The sequence below is a fragment of the Podarcis muralis genome, chromosome 3 (genome assembly GCF_964188315.1).
Source record: "Podarcis muralis chromosome 3, rPodMur119.hap1.1, whole genome shotgun sequence".
Classification (NCBI taxonomy): domain Eukaryota; kingdom Metazoa; phylum Chordata; class Lepidosauria; order Squamata; family Lacertidae; genus Podarcis; species Podarcis muralis.
Window position 1 is genome coordinate 90,230,506 of NC_135657.1, and position 20,222 is coordinate 90,250,727.

At 40.7% G+C, this 20,222-nt stretch overlaps 1 protein-coding gene across 2 annotated transcripts in view; it reads left to right on the forward strand.

Moving 5' to 3' along the window:
• NBAS (NBAS subunit of NRZ tethering complex) overlaps positions 1-20,222 on the forward strand; it is a 191,182-nt gene that overhangs the window by 29,000 nt on the left and 141,960 nt on the right. For both annotated transcript variants that reach the window (XM_028722567.2, XM_028722568.2), the window contains exons 13-21: positions 2,554-2,617; positions 5,009-5,202; positions 9,325-9,582; positions 10,858-10,983; positions 11,857-12,008; positions 12,858-12,995; positions 13,816-13,894; positions 14,547-14,651; positions 16,217-16,353. In XM_028722567.2, coding sequence (XP_028578400.2) covers positions 2,554-2,617; positions 5,009-5,202; positions 9,325-9,582; positions 10,858-10,983; positions 11,857-12,008; positions 12,858-12,995; positions 13,816-13,894; positions 14,547-14,651; positions 16,217-16,353 — 1,253 coding nt within the window. The remainder of the gene's footprint in view (positions 1-2,553; positions 2,618-5,008; positions 5,203-9,324; positions 9,583-10,857; positions 10,984-11,856; positions 12,009-12,857; positions 12,996-13,815; positions 13,895-14,546; positions 14,652-16,216; positions 16,354-20,222) is intronic.

Genomic DNA, 20,222 nt, shown 5'->3' on the forward strand with positions numbered 1-20,222 from the left:
ATGGTGGCATTTATTTTTTTTAGCATGCCCAAAATGCTAAAAGACTTATATGCCTTTTTATATGCACAACATATTTGTTCATTATCAAGAAATGGTGCTTTTTAGCCATTGGAATGGTTATCCATATGGAAACTGAATCAATTGTAGACAATCCTACACATGCCTACTCTGGAATAAGACCCATTACTCACAGCTAAGTGTGTCTAGGTTCGCTTAAAACTCACTTGATCAATTAACTAAAATTTCTTTAATTGGATAACATACCCACTACAGTTGCTATTTTTTATAATCATCTATCTACATTATGCAGCTGCTAGGGTCATTTGAGCTATGTGCTACAATGCGTAAAGATTAATATTGGCAAAAAATATTTGCAGCTGAGCTGAATTTACAGCCTGGTATATCTTACAACATGGTAACATCATTAATCTTAAGATGATTGTATTCAAATCCGTTTGTTGTATACCTGGAAAGACAAAAGAGAGATGCACACAGGAATGTAGACCAAGGTTCGAATCAGTATTATTTGTTTAATCACTTCTTCCCCAGAAACACTTCTTGGAGTATCGGAACATATGATTCATTCCTTGTTTTGCTTCTCGTTACTTCGTGGTTTATTGTCCCCCCCAAAAAACAATGCTCAGTTGTGTCCCATATACTCTATATAATATTTTAAAATTGAAATAATTTAATCTGATTTATAGAGATGTAGTTTTAATATTAATATGTGCACACACACGGTTTGGAGGAAGTGTTCTCTGCCTTTGTGCTCAGCTCAGCAGTACTTCCCTCTCTGTGTTTGTGTCTGTATGTGGGGTTAGGTTTTTTTTTCCAAATCTCCATGGGTAGGCAAACTAAGGCCCGGGGGTTGGAGCCAGCCCAGTCGTCTTCAGAATCCGGCCCGCAGACGGTCCTGGAATCAGCGTGTTTTTACACGAGTAGAACGTGTCCTTTTATTTAAAATGCATCTCTGGGTTATTTGCGGGGCATAGGAATTTGTTTACCCCCCCCCAAATAATAATAGTCCGACCCCCCCCACAAGGTCTAAGGGACAGTGGACCGGCCCCCTGCTGAAAAAGTTTGCTGACCCCTGTCCTTGCATATATATCTTGTCATAGCAAGATAGAAATTTGCAGTCATTAAAGCTTTGGAATTGGTTCCCAATAATACAGTGGCACCTCGGGTTACATACGCTTCAGGTTACAGACTCCACTAACCCAGAAATAGTACCTCGGGTTAAGAACTTTGCTTCAGGGTGAGAACAGAAATCGTGTTCCGGCGGCGCGGCAGCAGCAGGAGGCCCCATTAGCTAAAGTGGTGCTTCAGGTTAAGAACAGTTTCAGGTTAAGAACGGACCTCCAGAACGAATTACGTTCTTAACCAGAGGTATCACTGTACACAGACCGCTGAATGCATATTGCAGCTAAAAAAAAAGTTAGATGGCATCGTCTTGTTAAGTGACTGGGGTGGGTGGGAATCCTAGCTGAAGTAAAAAGGGAGCTCTATTTCATATTTAGTGTTGTTGTAATAGATGATTCAGACTACAGTAGAAATTTTGTTGGCAGTGGTAGAAGCTTCCTTCATTTTTTTAAAGGCTTCCTTCATTGTATATATTTATTGCATTGTACCAGTGTTTTGATTGAAATGGTGGTTCAAGAACAAACAGTTTTGGGAATTATGGGGACAGCTACCCAAACTGTATAGAATTTTTTTCATGTATGCAACTACAGCGGTAAGAATGTTACTTGCCAAAAAATGGAATGAAGAAGTCCCACTGCAAAAAGAACGGATACAAAAACTTATGGAATATGCAGAAATGGTGGAACTTACTGGAAAAATAAGAAATCAAGATAACAAACTTTTTATAAAAGAATGGAAATGGTTTACAAAAAAACCTCTAAACAGATAAGAACATTGACAGAATTACTGTAATAACCTGCAGTTTTATAGGAGTATATATTTAAAGTAGATGAATAAATGAGTAAGTTAATTTGGAATATGGAGAAAATATAAAAAATAAATTTAAGGAACTGCAGAAAGAGGGGGAAGGAAGTTGAGTTTCAAAATGTTAAAATGATTGTAGAATTATTGAAATGTATAAAATTGAAAACCATAAATATATATTTTTTTAAAAAAAGAACAAGCAGTTTGTGGAATCCAGGACTGACTATTTAAAGTAATAGAAGAATCCTGGCTTTTAACTTCCAATGAAATTGGATCCCAGTTCATGTATTACACTTCGGTCATCTTTCTGACAGTGTGAATTGCTTGAGATCGGAAATTGTCATGTGTTCTAATCATGCAGAAGTAATAATTTGAAAATGGGGCCTGATGGCCTTGCTAGCTTGAGTGATATTCCGTTCTGTCTTTCTCCCTTACCACCCCACTTGCTTCCGCGGCACCTTCTTAATGTTCAATCCAATACAAGGAAAGTTTTCAAAACGATGGCTCCACTTGTTCAGAAGTCATAACACACTGCTTGTTGGTAGTTTTGTTTATAGTGTACATATGAATATGTATAAAACTTAATTGGAGGTTTTCTTTTTCTTTTAGCCGGGCTATGATGAAATCAAACCGGAATGGCGACTCTCTCTTGAGAAACGGAAGAAAATCAAAGGTTGGAGGCATAGTGTAGTTTCGTGTGTGTGTGTGCGTGTTTGTGTGTGTGTGTCTGTGTGTGTGTGAGAGAGAGAGAGAAAGACCTGAGTGAGCAGGAGAATGTTAACCCATCGTTATGTGTTTAAGATATCATAAGGGCTAACGTTACAATGCTGCCTTCCAAAATGCTAGATTACATGTCCATTCTGAGGAAGCAGTATTTGAGAATGTGTGAGTGACAGGCACATCCTCTTTCCATTCCTTTCCATTTTTATGAGCCATGTGTAAAATGTGAAGATATTCTTCACCCAGTTGGAATCTGTGAGGAGCTGTCCATGGTGCCAGGCAGCCTGGAATAGGATTTCTGTACAGTGGTACCTCAGGTTACAGACGCTTCAGGTTACAGACTCCGCTAACCCAGAAATAGTACCTCAGGTTAAGAACTTTGCTTCAGGATGAGAACAGAAATCGTGCTCTGGTGGCGCGGCGGCAGCGGGAGGCCCCATTAGCTAAAGTGGTATCTCCAGAACGAATTAAGTTTTAACCCGAGGTACCACTGTACAGCTTGTGTTCTAGACCCAACACCTTTCTTTCAAAAGGATCAACGGCTTTCATCATTCTTGCTAGGTTCTGCCCCAGCTGCATTTTCCCTCCTTGCCCCCAACAGAGATCCCCAGAGGACAGCTCCAGCAAGACAATTTTACCCCCACCCCACCCCACAATACACATTCTGTCACTATCTTGATGGCTTCTCATTATGTGAAATTGTGTTCTCTGTATTTCTAAGATGAACTTTACTGTTACTTTTAGGCTGCGTTGTAAGGTTTTATATCTTGAAAAGTGGAGTGTAAATAATCTCAGAAATAGTGCAGTTTTGCGTGTGTCATTGTCGTCTATTTACGATGCCAGTTTAATTCACAATGTTTTGTTTACAAAGGATGCCTTCAAGAGTGTACAAGTTGCTACCTTTTTGTGGAAGATCCCATTTCACTTCCAAACTGATATTAAGTGTCTCTCCCATTCTTCATTTGCCTATGCAGGGTGGCTCATAGCAATTTAAATTTAGCATCTTATAAATTAAGAACTCCTGTGTAATCATAAATACTGCAAAATAAATTAAAGGCAGAAAACAAAACAAAATATAACCTTGAAATGAAAAAGCAGGTCCTTAGCAGGGGGAAAATCTGCTGCAATAAAAATGTGTTTTACCAGCCAGCAAAAGATGGCTAGGCTATGTACATTCATCCTAGGGCAAAGTATTTGATAATGCAGCTACTTGAAAGGCCCTGACACTTGTAACTAACAACTGGGCCTCAGGTGAGACACAATAATAATAATAACAACAATAAAAATAAAATAAAATACACAAACAATTTTATTATTTGTACCCTGCCCATCTGACTGGGTTGCCCCAGCCACTCTGGGCAGCTTCCAACGTCTATAAAAACATCATAAAACATTAAACTTTAAAAGGCTTCCCTCTACAGGGCTGCCTTCAGATGTCTTCTAAAGGTTACATAGTTATGCATCTCCTTGACAACTGATGGGAGAACATTCCACAGGGTGGGGACCACTACCGAGAAGGCCCCTGCCTGGTTCCCTGTAACCTCACATCTCGCAGTGAGGGAACCACCAGAAGGCCCAGTGTCTGGGCTGGATGATGGGGATGGAGACTCTCCTTCAGGTCTATCTGTGTATCTGAATGCCAACACCAAAAATAAAATTAAAATAAAATAGATTGGTTCATGTGAAAAATACAATCTTCCCTAAGATATTATGTCAGAGCTAGGACCCAGAAGACAGTGATTCTTCACACTGGCAAATATTTTTCAAGCAGCGTAATTCTACAACATAGCAACATAATAAGCAGCATAACACAGTAGAAATCTCTTTAACTCAGCCCCTTTATGGATATTTCATTCCCTTTGGGAGAAGCCATATAGATTCTCCCTCCTCCCTTCCTCCCTTGGTTGTGACACCTTTCCCAGATGGTTTCTGCTTGATATAGCTTCATCGAGATTCCATGAATAATGTTCTGAGCATTTGCCAGAGAGATTGTTGCGCAGTTGGCCTGAGGAGCCATAAGTCCATATCTATCTATTAATTTTTAAAGTTTCACCCTGCTTTGTGTGAGCAGATCTGCCTAACACACTTAGCTGCATTATTTTTAAAATATTACATGAAGAAGTCTGTCAGAATCTTTAATTATTCAGTTTTGCTTTAGTTAATCCAGAGATAACTTTAATTAAAATACTACCGTAAAAACGTAGCGAAGCGAAGCTCTACGCAATGCTGATACAGTATATTGTCATTAAAGTTAGACTCTCTCAGATGATTTTTTTATTAAATAATTGAAGCTGTTCTAGTTCCTGTTTTAAAGCTTTTTTTTCTACTTTCCCCCACCTCCAAGACAAGGAATCTTTTTACCCAATGATAGACATCAACTGGTGGTCAGAGAATGCAGTCATCCTGGCTCGCTGTTCAGGTGCTTTGACAGTGTCATCAGTGAAGACCTTGAAAAACCTGTTGGGCAAATCCTGTGAATGGTTTGAAAGTTCCCCTCAGGTCACCTCTGCTCATGATGGTGGATTTCTAAGTTTGGAGGTAGGGAACACTGGCAGAAATGTCATATTTCTATGTGTGGAATGTCATCGCCTTCATGTGTAAGTCTCCTATACGTGTGTGTGTGTGTGTGTGTGTGTGTGTGTGTGTGTGTAAAGCATTTTAGATGGACTTCAGGACTGAGATGCATTTGATAATGTCCCTATTCAATTTTTTTATTATTATTTCATTGTGTTTATGAAATGTTTTTTCCGTAATATTATCTCAAAGCAATTTCACAGTGGCAACATTGAGAATAAAAACAATTCCATGTGTACAAACAATTTCATATGTAAAACCAATTTCAAATCCAATATAAATACAGACTGGGGTAGTTCTGACTGGGATGTCACAGAGAACCATGGCTTTTTCCAAGGTGAAGTAGCTGCAGAGAGCCTCCAGCCTTCTCTGGTGTGGCTGCGAGAAGTTGACCTGGACGCTTTATATTTTTAAAATAAATTTTATTTTGACAAAGTAATAATCGTAAATAAATAAGAATAAAAATGTGCACCCCACCACCAAGACCATTCCATTGTAACTATCCAACCTCCCAAAACTTCAACACCTCTTGAGATGGTTTGACCCCTTCCCGTTTTAATAGTACAAATTCTACAAACACCTTCCATAACTCCTCAAAATCATTTCTCCTCTGTATTCCCCATCTTACCTTAATGGCACATGTCAACTTATCATTAATAGCTATACCCCACACCACTTTATACCATTCTGCCATTTTATATTCTGCTTGCCCCTTCCACTTCCTAGCTATCATAACTTGTGCAGCTGTCGATAAATTTGTGAGCAAGTCCTTCATAGCCTGTGAACCTTCCATCCCATCATAAATTGATAATTATGCTACCTCTGAACTTTTGGTCAGCTTTAACCCAGTGATTTCTGTTATCTCCTTAAACACCCTTTGCCAAAAAATTAATACATATTTATACCTCCACTACATGTGAACATAATGCCCCATTTTCTGGCATCCCTCCAACATAACATAACATAACACCGAATATTCCTGACCTGGACACTTTATGTCGAAACCTGGCAAACTCTTGTAAATCTTACCTATGCTCTGTCTGAAACAAGCCAGCTTCATAATCTGTGAACCACGTTAAAATAACCCTATCTCTGCTTCATCTGTGCCTCCACACACAGCCATTTTACTTCATGAGTGAGCAAGCAAGCTACATCTGAACCAGGTGGGTACTCAACCAAGTTTCACTCAGTAACTCATTGGAATTAAGGAACATGGATAAATTAAGTCTGTTAATTCCAGTGGCTCCACTCCGAGTGAAACTTAGTTGAATACCTGCCCAGGAACTATAGCTAATGGCTTTGGAACAAGCCATGCTTTGAAGTTGGCTTAACACCCTGGCTTATTCTGAGGATGTAAATCATAATTTCACAATTAAGACTCAACAGGAAACTGTAGTTAGTCTGGTGTTTTCCAGCTCATGAAAAGGGACAAACAAAGTGTCTGTGATGGAACTACAAGGATCATTTGTTAACTTGTTAAACTGACAAATGACCACTTTAGCTTGACTGTGGTTAGCTTGTTCTTAACAAGCCATATATAAGATTTACTGCATTCTGTTGGATTTCGATGAAATGGCAAACTGGCCTTAATAAAAAACAGACACAGGACATTCCAATCTCCTCACAGCCATGCACAGTTGGGGAGTGTGTGAGATCAAGGCTAACTGTGGCTTATCCCTGTTAGGATAAACCATGGTTTATTGTGACATTCCAAAGTAGCTGGCTGACTTTAATTTACTGGCAAAAAATAAATTAATTTAATCTATAGTAAAGTGACACACAACTATGGAAAAGTTAATTCTGATTACATATTGTGGGTTCTTTTTGTTGAACTCAAAACTTCGGATGGTATGAGTAACAAGCTCTAAGTTATCCATAGTTAATAAATCTCATCTACAGTATCAAACTTTAGCTCTTTCTGCCCTCCCCCCAGCCAATGAGACTAAATTAATTTGTTTAATTTAACTCTTCCCCCCCCCCTAGAGTTCTATCCTAACACCCTTATATTTATATACTTCTGGAACATCAAAAATGAAGCATACATCATTGGAACATAATTTTTAATTCTCCTTTTTAGCACCAGCTGAGCATTGGAGAGTTAAATCAAGAGTCAGTAGTGTCACATCTTTCACTCAGCAATTTAGTGGATATTTTAAAAATGCCTTCAATTAGCTAGCCTGTCTTCTTCTGAATAGTTGCCGTTGTTGAGCGAGACTTTTGTTCCCTTTATATTAAACATAATGTCTGTGCATATGACGTTTGTATGCATCTGATGTGTCTCCTTTTGTTAATCCTTTACCTTGTCATCTTGTAATTTCCTCAGGGCTGTCTGCCTTTCAAATACTGAGGTGTTTTTTTTAAAAAAATTATTTCCCCTCTAGTTCTTTTATTCCTGTTTCTTATGTTTCTTTGTGTATCAGCAGTGCCACTATTTCTCTTAAAACTAAAGATCTTGGTGCCATCCTTTTCACGATGATCTAAGTCTCGTTTTCAAGTTGTCAGATAATGCTAAATTCCCTTTTTTTCTGCCCATGCTCCATTCCCTTATTAAATAATGTCTTAATTACAGTGGTACCTCGGGTTACAGACGCTTCAGGTTACACATGCTTCAGGTTACACATGCTTCCGCTAACCCAAAAATAGTGCTTCAGGTTAAGAACTTTGCTTCAGGATGAGAACAGAAATCATGCTCTGGCGGCAGCAGGAGGCCCCATTAGCTAAAGTGGTGCTTCAGGTTAAGAACAGTTTCAGGTTAAGAACAGACCTCTGGAACGAATTAAGTACTTAACCCGAGGTACCACTGTATTGTTGTGGGGGTTTTTTGGGGGTTGCAATTTTGTACTCTCTTACCTGGGAGTAGGTACCATTAAGCTCACTGAGGCTTACTTTTGAATTGACGAATAGGAATGTTCTCTAGCCATCCCTTTTCTGTCTAAGCCACTTGCTCCTATATTGTGTTCTGCTGCCCACCTGCTTTCTCTAGCTTTCCCCTTATTATTCATTTGATTTCGTTCTAGTATTCTCATTCGTCCTTGCTTCTTTCGGGGCTTTTTTCTTCATGAACTCTTTAGCGGCCTATATAAATGTACTTGTTCTCATTCTCTCTCTCCCTCTCCCTCAGATGCTTGAAGGTTCATTTGTCCGAGGTAGTCTATGCTCAGTTGTTTTTAGTGTTATCCTATTTTTATCCCTCCCTCCCTCATTAGAATGTAAAACTGCTGGGCAACGTCTGGCTACCTGCATTGCTGAAGCTATAATCATACATGGCACTGTGTAGTTTTGAAGCAAGGTTTGAGGCAAAAGTGCAAAGCTTCATGTGCCTTTTTCATTGTTGTTCATTCAGATATACTGCTGCAACTCAATTACATGTAATGATAGATCTTTCCGCTTCATAATCTTGCTTTAAAACTTGTATTCAGTTTCAGATATTTCAGTATCATATGCTTCCTATGTGACCTTGTGATTAGACGATACAGTGATATCTATATATTTATAACAAGAAATGGAACTTCTTTCCTTTCAGAATGTTTAAACCCTAACCCAAAATGCGAATTCTATGGCAGTTTACATAAAAAATATAAATACACTATTAAAGCAACCAGTAAAAAACAAAACAAAACCATAACCTAATAAATAATAAACTAGAAAACACAACTACTATTCAGCCAACTAATACAATACAGATTTCTCTTTTTTTCTTCAAAAAAATGGGCCTGGGCAAAGGAAAACCTGGTACCAAAAATAATGCAATGACAGTGCTTGTCTTACTTTTAATATCAAAGGCAATAGGGCATTCCAAGGAGACCTACTAATTCTTACAAAATGTATTTATTAAGCATGTCCTAGTCCTTATGAATGTACTTAGCACTGGGGTTGTGCTAATGGCCCTTCCTTCTAATAACTTTGCTCTGTATGTAGCCACTGCTGGATGCTTGAGAAGGAAATTCATTTTCTGGAGCTGGTTTCTTTTTGGTCCCAGAAGCTTTGAGAATTGTGGTGGTGGCTTATTGCCTCTCTGTGTGCTGAAGCCTGACAGACTTAAGTGTGATACATTGTGCTGTTTAGTAAGAATTGCTTTCCTCGTAGTGCGAGGTGAAGCTGGCTCCAAAGAGATCGCGCTTGGATAGCAGGCCCGGTGATGAAGACGAAGGAGAAGATGACTCCGATTCGGACGACGAAACTTCTGCCAAGGCCCGGTATTTTGGCTACCTTAAGCAAGGCTTGTACTTTGTGACCGAAATGGAGCGCTTTGCTCCTCCGCGGAAACGTCCGCGCACTATCATAAAGAATTACCGCCTCGTAAACCTGAGGTCCACGACTCCTGAGGAGCTGTACCAAAGAAAGGTGAGAGTGAGACATTCTGCCCTCCCTTTTCTCACGTGATCATTAATTTTCTTACCACAGGGCACTTGGGTCTTAGTTCAGCTGGACATGTTTCGGTAGCATTGGTTTAAACCAGGGTTTCCCAAACTTGGGTCTCCAGGTGTTTTTGGACTACAGCTCCCATCATCCCTAGCTAGCAAGGGTCAGGGTTGATAGGAATTGTAGTCTGAAAACAGCTGGAGACCCAAGATTGGGTAACATTGGTTTAAACAGAACTATCTTCCAAGCTATTTTGATGTGTCTTAATTAGTTTGTCATTGCATTCGTATTTCGAAGAGTACTGGGGTTGTTTGTCAGTGTGGTGTTTGTCAGTGTGGTGTAGTGGTTAAGAACAGTAGACTTGTAATCTGGTGAACCGAGTTCAATTCCCTGCTCCTCCACATGCAGCTGCTGGGTGACCTTGGGCCAGTCACACTTCTTGAAGTCTCTCAGCCCCACTCACCTCACAGAGTGTTTGTTGTGGGGGAGGAAGGGAAAGGAGAATGTTAGCCGCTTTGAGACTCCTTCGGGTAGTGATAAAGTGGGATATCAAATCCAAACTCTTCTTCTTCTCTTCTTTATATTCCACCTTTTCTCCAAGGAACTTAAGGTGGTGCACATCATTCTCCTGTTTTTCATTTAATCCCCACAACATCCATGTGAGGCGGGTTAGGCTGAGAGTCAGTGACTGACCCAAGGACAGCCAGCAAGCTTCATGACTGTGTGGGGATTTGAACCTTGGTTTAACGTACAGTGAAAAGCAGGAGGTACTTTCTAGTCATGATGCTGAAGCAGCATAGTTCCTGTAAGGTCTTTCTCGTTCATTTCCCCCCTCCCAATCAATAAATGTGCAGGTGTTACTCGTTTGTTGCAAATGCTTTTTCCTCAAGATACAATTTCTGCTGTGGGGATCTCACATTTCTTCCCCTGAGCATTTGAAGCATATTATATTGTTCCTGGATGAAATGAATCCCTTCCTCTTAAGATTGTGCAGCCTTTGATTTGAGACTGCTGTGTAAAATGAAGGGTCATGGGCACCTGCTATATATGGATTGTAATGAAACCCATTGTCTAGTGGATCAGACACTGCACAATTGTTTTTGACTGGCAAAAGGGTATTCTGGGTTGGGAAATGATCTTCCTGATTCTCTGAATAATGCTAAACCTGTTGTACATGCTGCTTTTCTTATAGAAAGTTGACTCTCTTGTAATGGAGCCTGCAGTGATTGCTTTGATTTCATTATGCTTTGTTTGTAGATTGATAATGAAGAATACGGAGAAGCTTTGTCGCTGGCTCAAACATACGACCTTGATTCTGACCTTGTTTATCAGAGGCAATGGAGGAAATCGGCTGTTAGCATTGCTTCTATTCAGGATTATCTGGTATGTTCTCTTAGGGGAAGGTAGTTTTTATGCTAGCCTTTCTGAAGCTCATGCCCTGCACTGCAGATGTTTTGCACTACAATGCTCATTGGGTGGGATTCACCTAACATGCCTTTGTCAGCAGAAACTTCCACTTGTGCAACAGGACTTCCCCCTCCCCCAGCCATGTTAAGAACAGACCTCCGGAATGAATTAAGTACTTAACCTGAGGTACCACTGTAATTTTATGTTGTGAGCTGCCGTGAGATCTACAGGTGAAGTGCAGTATACAAATTTAAGAAATAATAATAATAATAATAATAATAATAATAATAATATCATCCTTTATAAATGTCTACTGATGTGTTCTCTGTAGTCCAGTTGATTTGATCTCCAAATCACAATTAGGGATGAGTGGGAGGTAAAAAAAGGTAATTGTTAGTGTAACACAGCTTTTCCCAAAGGTGGATCTCCAGCTATTTTTGGACTATAACTCCCATCATCCCTAGCTAGCAAGACCAGTGGTCAGGGATGGTGGGAATTGTAGTCTGAAAACAGCTGGAGACCCAAGTTTGGGAAACACTGGTGTGACATCTGCAGGAAAGGCTAAATGGTACAGCAAATACTTTGAATGTAGAAAATCCCAGGTTTGAACCCTGATGTGTAGGGTTAGGTGAGACCCTTCTCTGAAAACCCATAGAGTGGTTGTCAGTCATTGAAGATTATATTCAGCCAGACAGACTGAAGAGTTTGTATCTGTTAAGCACAGAAAGCTGCCTTATTCAATGTGCTCTCAGGATCGTATACACCCTTGCTATCAGTCTACTCTAATGAATCATTTGTGTCTCCCCCCACCCCTCGGTTTTTTTGTTTGTTTGTCTTTGATGGCATCAGAGCAAAATCAATAAGCGTTCTTGGGTCCTTCATGAGTGCTTGGAAAGAGTTCCTGAGAATGTGGATGCTGCTAAAGAGTTGTTGCAATACGGCTTAAAAGGAACAGACCTGGAGGCGCTCATAGCCATCGGGAAAGGAGAAGATGGCGGCAGGTTTGTGGAAGCAGATTATCAGCTCTGCTCACTTGGGTCGCTAACCAGATTCAGCAAAGAGCGTAACAATGGTTGTTTATTGTTTATTAAATTATTGTTTTATTAAGCGATAAACTGTGATGGATCAATACTAAATGAAGCTTCCCCTTTTTTTGCATGCCAGAATCTCCTGTGAAAACAAGGTTGGCATGTATGTCTCTCTGTCTCTTTACAAACCTGTAAACTTCCAAATTAGTAAATTGATAGGTTGGGGGAAGAGTTGGATGAATGCAAAGCAATTCCACCCCCCTCCCAGAAGTACCATTCTAAGTGTGAAAAATTCTATAGGGACACTCTCTTTGGAACCTAAGTAAATGTCACAGGGAGTTCATGGAGCTTTTAAACTAAATATGGCTACTCTTGATCATTGTGCCACAGGTCAAGTCCTACTGATGAGAGAAGGTCATACTAGTTATTTTACGGTGCATACACAAGCCCCTCCAGTATCTCTAAATCTTCTTAGATCTGATAAGATTGGGAACAGAATCGCTAAGGGTGCAGGCCTGACTGTCATAGCTAAGTTCCCATTCACAAACGCCACAAATTCTTTTTTCCTTTCATACTTTTTGGGGGGGATGTTTCATATTTGTAGATGTTTCCTTTTGCCTGCTTGTTTTGAAGGGATGAAAAGACCTGTACATTTTGACTTGTGAGAGCTGTCCTTTTTTTAGTTGGGTGCTATTTCAGGATATATATTTTTTAATATATAAAAAAATCAATTGTAATCTAGAAGATAGAAAGCTCTTTAAAAAACCCCAAACTTTTCTTGATCAAATAACCAGTTCCCCATTCATTGATTTTCGTTCCTAGGTTTATCTTGCCAGGTGATGTGGACATTGATGAACTGCTTTTTGAAGAGTTTTTAACTCCTGAGGAAGAAGCAGAGAGTAGGAAGGAGCGAGAAGCCATGAAGCGTCAAGAACTTCTTCAATCAGTAAACTTCTCCAAGTAAATGTCAGGCTGGGTGTCCTCTTGCTATATTGCTAGAAATATATGCAAAAATCCCTCCCAAAGAGAGGACATTTTAAAATACATTTCACTTCTAATTGGATCAAGCTATACATTTTTAATTGGCAGTGTATTTTGAAAATAGCTCATCTTTCTGAATTTCCCATTCAGATTTAAAAAATGGAGAAGGATTCCACTATGCAGCTCTCATTGCATGCAGGCAAAGGGCCTGATCCAGCCTTCATTGCAGCTGGTTGCTCTGGATTCAGATGAGTGTCTGAATTCACATCCATTGGCAAGTCATGGCAGTGCAGACAGACGATACTGACATATGAATACACAACTCTGTGTGCATTCCTGCTTATGCCTTTGAGGGCATCTCTGAACCAATTGAATCTGATTGCATTGTATATACATTCATTCATCATAAAATTTATCCATCGCTTGATGGTGAAAAGCCTCAAAGCAATTTACAAAGAGATGAAACAGTAAGATCAGGAAAAATGTGCAATGCATCAAAGGATACGAAAAGTTAAAATTAAAATTCACAAATTTGGCCAAACAATTATGTTTTTACCAGGCACCAAAAAGAGTACAGTGGAAGTACCTGCTCGATAGCAAAAGGCAGGGAGTTTCAAATTGTAGGTGCTGCCACAGTAAATGATCAAGTTTTTTTTTTACAAGTAGGGGCTTGCTTGTATAAAATCGTACACCTCCCCCGCCCCCCCCCAAAAAAAAACCAACCCCAAATACTCAGTGCTGCCGATTCTGTATTTCTTTATATATTGCCTTTCTCTCTCTCCTCCCCCTTTTAAAACAGGTTAACATTGGAACAGAAAGAACTTTGCCGGAGCAGATTGAAACTGCTAACGTATTTGGATCGGCTAGCAACATACGAGGTTTGGAAAATTGTGGATTGCATTTGTTATCTGCAACTCACTATATAGCGCCCTCAGGACCTTTTACTCTGATAGTTTAGCTTTCATGTTTTCAGCTCTGATTTTCGGTGGTTCTAAATAACGAGGCAGGCAACACCATTATTGCACTCCAACATATTCTTCTCATACGTTATGTTGCATAATTTGCATTGCAGCACATTCTGTCTCTCTTTCTCTCTCTCCTCCCCATCCTGTCTTCTTTCTCCTAGCAAACTATACTTAAGGCCCCGGTATTTAAAACCTGTCCTTCTGTTTTTAGCGCATTGCATGTGTGTGAGAGCTGTAGTGAAAATATGCAACCAACTTACCAGTCTGTGGTGCACCCAGTTGCTCAGACCACTGCATCATTGCTTAAGAGTGTAAGAGTGCAGCAGGACAGTCGACCTTTGGGTTGTTAAAATTACAGATAACCAGCAGAAGGCAGGGGCATGTATAATGGGAGCCAGGAGCTCTCCTCCAACCCAAGCCCAGTGTTCCCCTCCCATTTCTAGTAAATCTTTCTCGCTTTCCAGAGGACCACACGTGCCAACAAAGTTTCAGGAAGTTCACTGTGTCATGTTCTGTTGAGGAACTAATCAGCCTTGTAAAATGTTTCCGATGATTTTTCCTTCAGGAAATTCTTGGTGGGCCACACGTTGCCGAACAGAGATATGACGCAGAGTTCTTCAAGAAGTTCCGGAATCAGAATATTGTTCTTTCTGCAAGAACATATGCTCGGGTATAAATTATTTCACAGCAAAATTTTGAGATGTGACTTGCCTTTCTATTTGTACAATGCGTGTCTGTCAGAAAAAAATGGGTTGCATTTAGGACAGACCGTAATTAATAGAGGTAATGCTTTTTGTAGTTTATCTCTGATAAGAGGGAATAATAGGGCCTCTCTAGGTTACTTTCCCCACGGTTTTATCCCAGGCGACAGATGTCATGTCTGAAGAAACATGGGAAAGTTGTCAGTGAGGCCATTTGCACCCATACTTATTGCCAGTGGTAATATATGAGACCCTTTCGGCAATGGGCAAAGCAATCCAGTCCTAGCTGGGTGCCAAGTGGAGCTACATCCACCTCTGTTGCTGTGGGTGGGGGACGGAAAAAGCCTGCTCAGGTTACGCTAGCAAGGGACTGGCATAGTTATTGTGTCCAGTTGTTGGCCCAGTGGCATCAACTGATGCAGTAGGACTGACTTGGAACACAACACTTTGGAGCAGGGATTGGGATTAGTCCCCCTGCCCACCTTTGAGTAATGGATATATTCCTTGGATGAAAGGCCATCAAATAAAATAACAATAGCAATATTATTATAATAATTTAATTATTTATACCCTGCCCATCTGGCTGGGTTTCCCCAGACACTCTGGGCGGCTTCCAACAGAATATTAAAATACAGTGGTCTATTAAACATTAAAAGCTTCCCTAAACAGGGCTGCCTTCAGATGTCTTCTAAAAGTCTGGCAGTTGTTCTTCTCTTTGACATCTGGTGGGAGGGCGTTCCACAGGGCGGGTGTCACTACCGAGAAGGCCCTCTGCCTGGTTCCCTGTAACTTGGCTTCTTGCAGCGAGGGAACCAAGTGGGAGACATCTGTCATCTAGTGGCTGAAGAAAGGGAATTCACCAAAACTGAAATAGTAGCTTCATTGCCATTGGCCGCAGTCCATTTCCTGTCCTTATCCAGGATGGATACCTCTGGTGTAGCTGCTCTGTTTTTTCTTCGAGCGCGTCATTGGTGTTTTCTTCCATCTCCTACTTTACCTTCATTTATCCAGTCGTCTCTTCTTGCCTTTGGGAGTAAAAAAAATTAAGAGTCCCTTTTGTATTTACCCTACTCCTGCTTTCCTCTCATTCTGGCAGTCTGGCTGCCCCTGTCCCAGCTGTTTGTTTTCTTTTCATCTGTCCTAGATTTCCCACTCAGTCCACTTGGTTGCTGTCTTCTCCTGTAATCCCCCCTCCCCCAAAAAGCAATGCTTCCTCCTTCGACATTGGTAAATTTCCTGTCCTCAGCCACTATATGGTAGCTGTGTCCTTAGTCCAATAAAACAACCAATGGCATTTTTTCTTTCAGAGCATTCATGAAATATGTTTAGTTTCTGAACAGCACAAGAAAATGATCAGGGCAGAAGGGAATGCATAGCTAATACTCTGGCCTGTGGGTTTTTTATATGAGAATTATGCCATCTCCCATAATTTGAGGTGTGTGTGTGTGTGTGTGTGTGTGTGTGTGTGTATACTTCTTAAACAGACTGGTCCATAAGCTGTCTCATGAATACTAAAACTGAATTATTGGTGCAGGAAAGCAATGTAAGAGCCCTGGAGATTTTGTTCACATACCATGGGTCAGACCTCCTTCCGCATCGGCTGGCAATTCTCTCTAATTTTCCAGAGACCACCTCTCCACATGAATATTCCTTTTTGTTACCTGAAGCTTGGTAAGTGCATACGTGCTGAATATCAATGCGAAGCTGCACCTTTATTTATTTAATATTGAAAACAACAATTAGTATTCCTTATTTTAAAAGTTATACTAAAAGCTGCATATGCAGCTGAGAAGAGAGAGGGAAACCCAATGAATATATTTTCAGCCAGACATGCTCTGTTTGTTGCTATCTCCCGGAATTGGACAGCAGTCTCAAGACTTCATGCTCCTTCCCTCAACCCCTTCTTCTCTTAAGAACATACAGTGGTACCTTGGGTTACATGCACTTCAGGTTACTACATACGCTTCAGGTTACAGACTCCGCTAACCCAGAAATATTACCTCGGGTTAAGAACTTTGCTTCAGGATGAGAACAGAAATTGTGCTGCGGCGGCAGCAGGAGGCCCCATTAGCTAAAGTGGTGCTTCAGGTTAAGAACAGTTTCAGGTAAAGAACCGACCTCCGGAACAAATTAAGTACTTAACCCGAGGTACCACTGTATTTTCCCCTCCCCACACCTTAATAGCAGCTAACAGATACATTGTGCATTAGCCAGGACATGAAATTGTTGTTTAATGTTGGGTTCATATCCTCATTAAATAGTAACCTTGGCTACTTCATGACATAAGCTTAGAATGGATACCAGTTTTCAGTGAAATTATCTGCCCTCATTTGCCTAGTCAATTTCATTCTGTAAGCTTGTCTGTTAAAACTTCCACTGCCTTTGACACCATTGACTGATGTCTGCCATATTGTGGCTCTGCAGCTAGCATGGTGAGCGCTTACAAGATTTCTGTGGGAATGCAGGATAGGTTGCCCTTAAAAATATGATATAAACTTAGTTTTGGAGTATTTAAGGCAGGATTGCTTTTGATGGCACTTTCAAAAATTAGTTCCTAATATCATTCAGCTGTCCAGCAGATATATAGTAGCCTGTCAACCCTGTTTCTTGCAACCTTTCCAGCACTTAAGTAATAAAGAGTTTGTTAATCCTGTGAAGCTTTAATGCTTGCAAAGGCCATTGATGAGCTACATTTTACCCATTCCCTTGTGTGAAGGCTGAAATGCATTTGAATGGTGGTTGTTGTTGTTTAGTCATTTAGTCGTGTCCGACTCTTTGTGACCCCATGGACCAGAGCATGCCAGGTACTCCTGTCTTCCACTGCCTCCTGCAGCTTGGTCAAATTCATGCTGGTAGCTTCGAGAACACTGTCCAGCCATCTCGTCCTCTGTCGTCCCCTTCTCCTTGTGCCCTCCATCTTTCCCAACATCAGGGTCTTTTCCAGGGAGTCTTCTCTTCTCATGAGGTGGCCAAAATATTGAAGCCTAAGCTTCAGGATCTGTTCTTCCAGTGAGCATTTGAATGGTAGTTTGTGCCATATCCCCTTTCTGCATTACCCACACATTGTATATTTTAGATCTGTCTTCCATGTGTATCTTTGAAGTGCATAGGTTCAGATTTCGTTTGTCTCCTGAGAATTTCTGTTTCCTGTTTGTTCGGTGATGATGTATTCTTATGAAATGCTGTGACTTTGGCACTTGCCAATGCTGTCTGGTAGACCTTGTTGACTTAGCAATAAAATAAAATAATAAATCTCTTGGCAAATCTGCCTTTTGAACTACAGTCTGAAATACTCCATTGCAATATTTATAGCAAAATACTATCCTCAGAAGTTAAGTTTATTGTGTATTCATAAGTTCAGCCACTGTTGGGTTCATTGGGGCTTACTCCCAGGTAACTTGATGTAGGATTGCACCTTCAAGAATTTACAGAATTCTTTCCATGAAATGATCTATAATTACCCTATCTTTTTATCTGAAGCTGTTTCCTGTTGGACATATTAGTTAACAGAAGTGAACTTGACACACATTGCTGGAAGTGTGAGAATCAGAACTGAATAGATTGCAAAGATTTCTGCCTTATCACTAAATGTGATATTCTTATCCTTTTAAAAATGGTTATGAGGCAAATGTGAAGTCCTCTTGTAGTTTTGCATCTTTTAGATAAAAAAAACACCCTTCCAACCTTGGCAGCTTTTGTATTGAAGCTGAATTATAGTACTTTCTGCTTTGTGCCACAGCCACCTATGAGTCTACAAAGGCCTTTTTTGTGCTATGTGTGGTGCCCACAGTGATTGATCCAGTTTGCAAATGCACTGATCGTCCCAGGAAGGTTGAAGTCTCCTGTTTGGAGCTACACAAAAAGGTCAGTGTCTGGCTGTAGCTCAGGCAAAGGTCTGACCTGGAAGTATTTATGGCCAGGGCATAATGAGAAACAGCAGTCACCTGTCAGAAGGTGGGTGCCGTTCAGGGATGCGAAAGAAAAACACTGCCCTTTCCTTTTCCACTCCTCATCCTCAGATGGTTCCCCCATGAGTGTGACAGAGCATAGACTAGGAAGCTTGTCTTCTAAGATGAGGGCCTTTTATCAAAACAAGCCCTAAATTATGTGTTACATAAGCACCTGTCTTTAATTTGCATTTTTTGGGGGGTCAGTGGGTCAATCCCAGGGAAAGTGAGTAAGGGTTGTCAACTGACTAGGTGAAAAACGCAGGCAAACATAGGTTTGATAAGTGGAAATCACCAGGCAGAGGTTTTCATAATAGCTGCAGTAGCTGATTCAAGAGTCAGCCACGCTAGGATGGATTAAAACACCTGCCAGTCAAGGGATGGCTATGCCCTTAAAGGTTATCCAGTGCTGTGAAAGCATTTCATGCATTACGCTGAAGGATTTGAAGTGTTGAGCAGGCTTAACATGCTTGAATTGGTTGAAACGGAGCCAAGGAAGGCAAGAGCTCTTTGAGTGCGTCTCTAATTAAAGTTGGCTTGATATTGGCAAAGATCCCACCAGAGGCAAGACTGTTATGGCAACAAGCAATCCTTCCCCCATCCAAACTAATTATTTAGAGTTATTTCTGTGTTTCAAACCATATTATAGCAACAATTTAGAAATGTTCCTTTTTCTGAGATCATTTTCCCCACAAGAGTTTCTGCCTTCTTTAAATGGAAGGTGAAAATTCTTTGATGGTTCATTGGGAGTTCTGTGAAGGATGAAAACGTACAGGTGGCCTAGGACTGTTGGGCAGGTGGTCTAGAAATTTAAGGAGGGGGTTTGTGAAGGAACAGCCCAGGTCTCTGAAGTTTCTGCTACACCATTGTTGCAGTTTATCAAGAAAGCAGATTTCTAAACTGAAAAGGGACTTCCTTGTTTAGCCATGCTGAGTTGCTGAAGTAGAACCTTCAGAAACATTTCCAGCTCTGCATTCAGTTATTAAAAGAAGAGCCTTTCTGGATCGCATCAGAGGTCCATCTATGCCAGCATCCCAAAGTAGCGAACCACATGCTTCCAGGAAGGCCTGGGCACGAAACCAACAGCCATATTCCTTGCTGCTTTCAAGCAACTGGCCACAAGAAGAGTCATATTGTGGCTTTGCACCTTGGGCTTCTCTGCAGCCATTCTGACTAGTAGCCATAATGTACTTCTACACCTCCAAGCTATATCTTGTGGAAGAGAATTGCATAAATTAATTATGCACCGTGTGAAGAACTACATGTTCTCATGAAAGTGGCCTGCTTCAGCTACTATGCTGGCGAGTGGCTGAAGGAGCAGGCATGGTGTTCTCCCCTTTCTTATGGAAGTGTGTGATGTAGCAGCGCCACCCAAATGACTTGTTCATTCTTCTCCTTCTTCCTTGAGGGAACAAGGCATGGCCCCCTACTTCACCATGCACAGCCTGTTGCCTTCCAATTACAGTGGTACCTTGGTTTACAAACTTAATCCATTCCGGAAGTGTGTTCTTAAACCAAGGCCTGCTTTCCCATAGCAGCGGGGGACTCAATTTACAAATGGAACACACTCAACAGGAAGAGGAACATTTTCTG